General features: G+C 33.7%; 1 protein-coding gene across 4 annotated transcripts; it reads right to left on the bottom strand.

Annotated features, from left to right (window-relative positions):
- Positions 1–902: 902 nt before the first annotated feature.
- Positions 903–7678, bottom strand: LOC142615888 (protein PIN-LIKES 3-like). Of its 4 annotated transcripts, none has more exons than XM_075788807.1 (13): positions 7496–7678; positions 7104–7275; positions 6889–6928; positions 6639–6809; positions 5431–5510; positions 5220–5344; positions 4298–4419; positions 3780–4013; positions 3122–3214; positions 2584–2707; positions 1967–2038; positions 1670–1855; positions 903–1371 (listed from the first exon to the last, which is right to left on the bottom strand). In XM_075788807.1, the coding sequence occupies exons 4-13, from the start codon at positions 6771–6773 to the stop codon at positions 1247–1249; spliced, it is 1296 nt and encodes a 431-aa protein (XP_075644922.1). In that variant the 5' UTR covers positions 6774–6809; positions 6889–6928; positions 7104–7275; positions 7496–7678; the 3' UTR covers positions 903–1246. The 4 variants fall into 4 exon arrangements, with proteins under 4 accessions (XP_075644922.1, XP_075644921.1, XP_075644923.1 ...); XM_075788806.1 differs by having other exon boundaries at positions 7146–7275; XM_075788808.1 differs by having other exon boundaries at positions 1967–2019; positions 2607–2707; positions 7146–7275; positions 7496–7676.
- Positions 7679–7891: the final 213 nt, after the last annotated feature.

The raw sequence follows: 7891 nt of genomic DNA, 5'->3' as shown, positions 1-7891 counted from the left end.
AGCAGTTCGAGCAATGATACTTCAACGAATATGTAATGACGCTTCAACGAATGTGTAATACCCACAATTCACTTAGTGGTACACATAATATTATTTATTGCGGTCACGTGACATGGGGGTTAATTAGTCCATACTAGAGACCCCCATTTTTTATTCAGCAAAAAAAAAATATATATATATATATATAGACACACATACATACATCAAAAGCTTTTCTGTTGCGAATTTGGGATGAAGACTGAAGAGTACAAAGCTTTTCTATTGTGATTTTGTGACGAAGACTGAAGACTACGTGATTTTGTGAAGAAGACTGAAATATACCAGAAATTGGATAGACTTGAACGTTTTAGGGGTTAAATACTTTATTATTATTATTATTATTTTTGAGAATCAAGCCATGCTTATTATTACTAAATGATGCTGATCAAGTCAGCCTGAAGTACATGTAAAAGGTCATCTTTCATCCGGATGGACATGGGAGAGGAAAGAATTGCTCTTCTAGCAAGTGAATGAGCAACCTGATTACATTGCCAACGAACACGCACAACATTAAAACATGAGAAATGTGAAGCAAGAAAAAAGATGTCGTTAGCAATACTCCCGAATGACGCCAAAGACCTGTTCTGCTGCTGCAAGACCTTAATCAAGATTTCTGAATCGCCTTCAACAACGATATTATCAAAACCCTGCTCCAAAGCTAATTCCATAGCCCTTCTCGCTGCCAGTGCCTCCAATTCTATGATTGATGGTGGTGTTGGATACTTAATTTAAAGTTTAGGATAAACAATGTTAACTAATTTGGCATAGGAAAATTATCAAAAATAAAAAAATTTGGCGCAGGAAAATACAATTTTCCCCATATATATATATATATATAGCAAGTAAAATTTTATTTATTAAAATTGTGAGGCAAACAGGCAAAGACTATTACCATTAAAGAATTGGAAAAGAATTGAGAATCATCATCTTTTAGGTCCCTTTTGAGTACATGTAAGTTTTAACAAAGAGCAAGCTCATCAGTTTATTTCTATTTTAATTGTTTTATATAATTCCTCTCAATTTTCAAAACAGTTACAACAAATGGTAAGCTTCTCATAGTAATTTGATCAGTTATGCAAACAATATATGTAGAAGAATATTTGATAGCTGGTTTCAGGTTTGTTTCGCTGGGTAGCTATTTGAATGTTGTTGTGCTTCGCCGTGTTATGATGATGGTAAGTCCTTTGATGAATTAAGGGAATCCAGATTAAGCAACAAGCCACATGAAGATAGTTGACCACAGAGTCATAGAAAATGATGCCCCAACATAAGTCCATAGCATAATGACAGAGCACTCACTCTCTCCAGTTTTAAGCAACTGAGAAATAGTACCTGCCCAGTTCAATGTTCAATCAATAAGCCTACTCAGTCTGATCTTTCCTAAATATTTCTAACAAGCACAAGGTATATATGGCTTTCAAATATAAGGCTTTAACAACAATTGCCGACAAACAAACCAATCTGTTAAGCAATGTGAACTTAAACAAGCGCAAATATAAATACCACCTTAGGTAGCATCTTTAGAAGCATTATTCATGTCTTTGATACTTAATGGGATCAAAACTGGTGGTTTTAGACTTGAATAACTGCATATAATAATCACCAATGAAAATTCTGTGATCACACATACCTACAGTCATAGCGGGTGGAAGTGCATACTGAAGCATAAGTGTAAACTGATATAATGAATCTGATCCGACCATGCCAAAATGGTTTTCAGCCTTAACAATAACAATACCCACTAAAGGTGATATAATGTACCGAATTGCAATAATCCCTAGGACGATTGATGGACCTACTTCAGATCTCTTTAGACCTGTAACAACAAATATATTAAAATAAATATCAGAAACCTTTCATGGACAATTAATGAGGGGATTGAGCCAACCCAAGGATAATAAAGATTACAACCAATGTTAAAAGCCACCTCTAAGAAGGTTCGCTCCAATTAACAATGTCATACATGGTATTGCTGCCTCCCTGTAGAAGAGAAAGGAAACTAAAAGGATTCAATGCAGATTGGTATATATAGAACACTCGAGCTGCAAATCAGAATGTCCAAATTGAAAAGTGATTTTTTCATGTTGTTCCACTGCTTCTAAGTTGTAAGAGTTAATGGTTCATTAGGGAAGACTTAATTGCTCAAAGGAGAAATTCTGGTACTCTTAAAAGACCCTTTCGGGCTGTGTATATTTGACTATAACAACTTTATGTACTAGTACTATTGCTGCTAATATATTATTATGGAGTATTTACGAGTAATGATACTATTGCTGTTAAGCGTGCTTCTTCTCTTAAATGAATATGTTTGCTGCAAGAGTTTGTTGCTAAACATATATGTAATTGATTTTTCTGTTTGATGCATTGGTCTTCTCATGGAAGTAATTCACACATGTCATTCCATAAATAGAATTATAAATTTAACTTTGACATGTGCATATTAACACTACTTCAAGTTGCAAATATAGGAATTTTAGAGTTTAGAATTGTGAGCAGAAACTTGAACCCCAAAATCAAACCAAGACTCAAGCAGTGGGAGCTTACTGAGCCTGTGGCAGGATTCATACCCTATCAAGCTCACAGAACTGTAGATTGCACGAAGGGGAGCATCATCACCAATCAGTATCTTTCGAATTGGAGAGACTATTCCAACTGTAAATGCAATAATCTATAGAAGTAAAAATAAGCATATTATTTAGAGATCCCTGTGTGGCAGCATATACACAACTTTTAAAAAGTTTAAAATAAATATATTCGGAATAATTATTTCAAGCATTTGAAATGAGTCAGGCAGTGCATTAGTATTCATTAGTACTTAATTATGTCTTTCCCCATTTAAAGTGTATGATTATATTCAAGTTTCTTGAAACGGAACATATTTATTTTTGGAATGAATATGCTTCCAATATAATTTCTCTAACTCAAGGTCAAGAGGGAGTGAATTCAAAGATTATCTACTTTTTCTTTTAAAATTAGGAACTGCAAATTTTACTGGAATTAGAGAAGTAAACGCAGACCATATTGATTGCTAACAGAATAAAGATAAAGCTTATGCCAAATAGAACAAGAACTATGAGAATACCGCTGAAATAGTAGATGGTGCAAACAATTTTTTGAGGTCAATGTACCCATAGAGCTTCTTAAGGTGCAGCTTAGCCTTCTCCAGGAATGATACCTATCAAATGAATCTTTAAAAGGTTATTTTATTCAAGAAGAGAATGGGGAGAAAAAAGGGAAAGAAAAGCTACCTTTACTAGCACTGAAAATCTTCAGTATAAAACAATATACCTAATTAATATTATATAAAGTTAGATTGTATGAGATATACAAATTATAATGTGATATTAGTCAAGAAGACATGTGGTAACCCATGTATTAGAATTAGTGGTCTATACTTAAATGCATCTTACTTCACATGGAATCATTTTAGGATAGGATGGTAAGATATTCCATTCGACTTTACAAAATTTAATAAAAGTACAACTATTTTATGCCCTCAATCTCCTACATTGAAGCTATGTCCTACATGACCTGCACATGCGCTAGCTTGCTTCTTAATGTCCTCTGATCTTCATACAAGCACTTATCTTCTAACTGAGAGTCTAATGTTCTAGGTTAGGATTAATTCTTCTATATTTCTCATTGATTGAATTGATCATGAGTGGAAATCAAATTTTGAAAAAAGCAAGCTTTTGAACATTATAAATGGGAAGCCACAACAGAAGAATATCAGAAGAAACCTGTGCTTTTCCTTCACCTCCAGTAGAAGGGACTTCAACTTGATCTGTATATTCCTCAGAGGTGGGGCAGCCCCTTGAAGGAAGAAGAGCTTCTGTGCAAAACTCTGAATATGGGGTTTCCTCAGAAGTGTTATCCCGGATTGTAGATTCATTTGTGTCAATTTCTCTAGTTGCCTTGTTTGCAGATAACCGCATGATAGCATACACATAAGTCCATAAAAATACTACTCCTAGCTGGACCATCAAAACAAGAAACAACAAAATGATTGAAATTAATCCGACATATTTTAGGAGCTGTAAGACATACAAAAGTAGATTAGTTCAAGAAGAGCTTGGGGTTATTAATATAATTTGTGACTGAAATATCATCCAATTCAGTTATACAGCTTAACTGAAAAATGGGACATACCATTAGAGGCACTGAGAAACGTGCTATTATTCAGATAAACTGGTCAACTGGTCTTATTGTGACATCCATTTATTTTGGTAATCTTAAAACAAGAACAATAGACTATTACCGCCATAGAAAGAGCAGCATAAGCCTCTCCATCTGTAGAGCAAACAGAAGAATCTCCAAATGGACTATTATCCTCATCACAGACTGCTGGGAGTATAATCAGAAGTAAGTTTCCTAGATTTCCTGCACATAGCAATTTTCCTCTAAATATATTATGGACAATACCTTTCGATCATAAATAAAATGGTGCATGAGATGGTGAAAAGTTGCAATTGTGAAACTTAGTGGCTTAACTAATTCTTAGAGTCATGTACTTCAATGAGGGTTGATCATTGTGATGCAAAGATTCACATTCACTCCTACTTGCACTTAATTTGGTACAACCATATCCACTAATGCATCTTTAGTTTGTAATTTTATGTGAGGAAACATATTCACTGTACTCTATAATTATTAGAGGTGTAGAGGGGTGACTTGATAAAATTGTCAAACAATGAGTCGTATCCGTATGTATCTTGTTTCATATTTATCCTATATAAATTGAAAAATATTGTAAATTGTCTGCAAAAACACTTGTGGAGATCTAACATGACAAATAAAGTATTAAGTACTTTTTTCATTTACTAAAAATTAGGACATAGATATTTGTATATTATACCATTTTTAAGTTTCAAAGTAAAAGCAATTCTATTACATCGCATCAATTAGTTAGTGAATTTTTTTTGAAGAGGATGAAATCAATACAACTACCACAAAGGCAAATTGTTTTTAATATTTTTCTTCAAAGATCGAATTGAAAATTAAATTGAAATTAGTATCTTCCCAGTTTAACTCATGCTGATGATGAGTTCATTTATCATATTTTACTCAATACCAATTGTATCATGTATCATTAGTCACTATACAATATATGCCCTAAATCAGGCTATTTTGTATGACTAGAAAATGTACGCCTATAAAATTTTTATTTAGATTTTGTCTACCTGCAGCACAAGAACCAATGATAAGGCTTTGCAGATGTTGAGGAGCTTTTGTGATTTTTATCAGTATCCATGCAAGGGCAGAGCCAATGATGAATGTGAGAAGCACATTCACTGGCATGAACCACCTACACATTAACCAAAAATTACCACTGAATAAAAAGGGAGTGGGGGGTGGTAGGGAATTTCAGAAGTTTGACAGAGCTGAACTCACAAGGTTACCAAACTTTCTAAAGTAATTGTATCAGCCAGTTTGCTGAAAAGGTTGGATGGATTGAACACATAAAACACCAACTATACACAAATACCAGTAGTGTTGTTAGTCCTTTGCAGGTCTTGGGAGCGTAGCCAAAGTGCATAACTTAAAAAGAGAGAGGAAGAAATAAAAGAACATTATACAGTTCATCAATAAAAAAAATAACATTATACAAGCCATTAAAGAATTCATTATGATTTTAAATTTAAAAATATACAACAATTAGATTTAAAAATAAGCATACATAAACTTTTAATTGCAATCTTTTTTCCTTAATGAAAGTAACTAAAAAACAATGGGAAAAGCAAACTCCAATGGTCAGTAAAAGGGAGAAAAGATCTTGACAAAGAAAAAGTTCTAGACTTCAAAAATACTAGTAAGCTGGCCAGTATTTTTCTAGCATTAAAATTTGAAAAAGAACAGAATGATTGAATCTTTTCATTAAGTTTCAATAACATTGGATGATGCAGCGGTGCACTAAAAGTTCTATCATGAATGGATGACAATGGTTGATGTTTGGCATTCTTTCTTAACTTACTTGTTAATTGTGTTGGGCTTTGTAGAGCCTAATTGTATTTGATCAGGATTATGACTCAACCTGAAATAATATTGTTACAGTTTTTAATGGGAGATTTTCTGAGGCTTAATCTGTGGAGCGGAGTGGCCCTAGCCGTAACACTCACCTCCTTGGGGGTCTAGGGGTAATTCCCTCGAGAAATTTTTTTTGACCCATTTTGTAGCCCATTGTGAATCCTGTGCGCGGGATAGAAAAACTGTTATTTTGAAGATTAGGGTTTTGTTTGTTGTTTTTGAGAGAGAAAAACTGTACTACAACATCTTGTATTTTTCTAAGAATAGTGAAATCTCTACAACTTTATGGATATAGGCAAATTGCCAAATCACATAAATATTGTCTTTTGTGATTGTTTTCCTATGACACATATTTTTCTTCTATTTTGCTTCTCACATATCTATAAATTTTGTGCTCATATTCCCTTCAAATTGTTATCATCCTTATATGTGCAGGAACTTTTGGAGACTGGATTGCAACAAAGTGAAACACACTTGACAGAAGCAAAAGGAATTCGATTTTGAAACTTAACAAGAAGCATCAATAATATGTAGGTAAGAAAACCAATATTGAACAGTAAAAAATTTCAACTTACATTATTCAAATATGGCCTTGCATTTGCCCCCAAAAGATTTATATGCTCTGTTGCGAGAAATAAACCAGCAGCAGTAATTAAGAGTATTTTCAGCATTGGCATTAATGCCACAATAAATAGATCCAGGAATCCCATTGTAAATTTCTTCACTGAACTCAAATGAAGTTTCTCCTAGACAAGAAATATGTCCAGTAAGTACTCCCAGTTACAGTATAATTAAGAAAAACATGTTCAAGTTCCATACTAGTACCTTCAACTGTAATTCTTGGAAATCAGAACATTAACAAGAACTGTGGTGGCAAAAACAAGAAAAAGACACTGAATAAGTACCCTTACACAAAAGAAACAAGTAAACAGTATATTCATATAGAAAAGAGTCAAACCCAAGAAAAACAAAATGCTCCTCTTATGAAAATTTTGATCACATAATTAATGCAGCAATAATTGCTCAACATATTGACATACTTTTTTTCATCAGATTTCAGTAGTTCGTTTAGATGACAATACCCAATTGGAGGTGACACAAGTTTATATCTCAGTTTCCAGTTTTGCTAGTGATTAAGCTCAAGAGTTTGTGTATAGGGGACTCGGGAGCTTTTGATTGTTAAGTGTTTGGCCTCCTCTTGCAAAAGCATACCTACACATATATTAAGAGTTTGGATGAATATCAGTTAGTTACAACATTAAATTGCATGGGAAGCTTATGCAAATTGTGAACAACAAAAGCACAAGGAGAATATGTCTCTCTCTCTCTCGACTCTTTTCAGAGGAATGAGTCTATTTAAATTATTTCTTCACATAACGAACATTGAATTTGAAACTCAAGCAGTCTTAAACATAAAAAAGAAGGGACTTACTGGACTCTGCCACAGAGAAAGTTTATACTTTGTACCTAGCAATAGTACATATTCCCATAGGAACTGGAGCTTTCTTGGATGTCAAGGACAAAGAGTTGCAGTAAACTTCTTCTCCCATTTATATTCTTTTGGTAACACAAATACTTCCTATTTTAGCAAGTACTCTGGGTGTTTAGTCACGCATGAAGCTAGCCAAGTCATAGACGTATTTGTCGAACAAATAGCTTGAAACTTGTTCTTCACCTGACATTCTTCTCCAACTACTTTCTCCCATGTGATTGAATAAATGTCAACTGAATGCATCCAATCTTGATCAACAGTTCAACCTTTGTTTTTTTCTTTCTTGACTAAACATGTTTTGTCCTAGGATAAATTTGTGAAAGCTCTGGCTCAAAC

This window comes from Castanea sativa, chromosome 11 (assembly GCF_040712315.1).
Source record: "Castanea sativa cultivar Marrone di Chiusa Pesio chromosome 11, ASM4071231v1".
Lineage (NCBI taxonomy): Eukaryota > Viridiplantae > Streptophyta > Magnoliopsida > Fagales > Fagaceae > Castanea > Castanea sativa.
The sequence above is the reverse complement of the archived record's forward strand: the minus strand, read 5'-3'. Positions and strand labels throughout refer to the sequence as shown.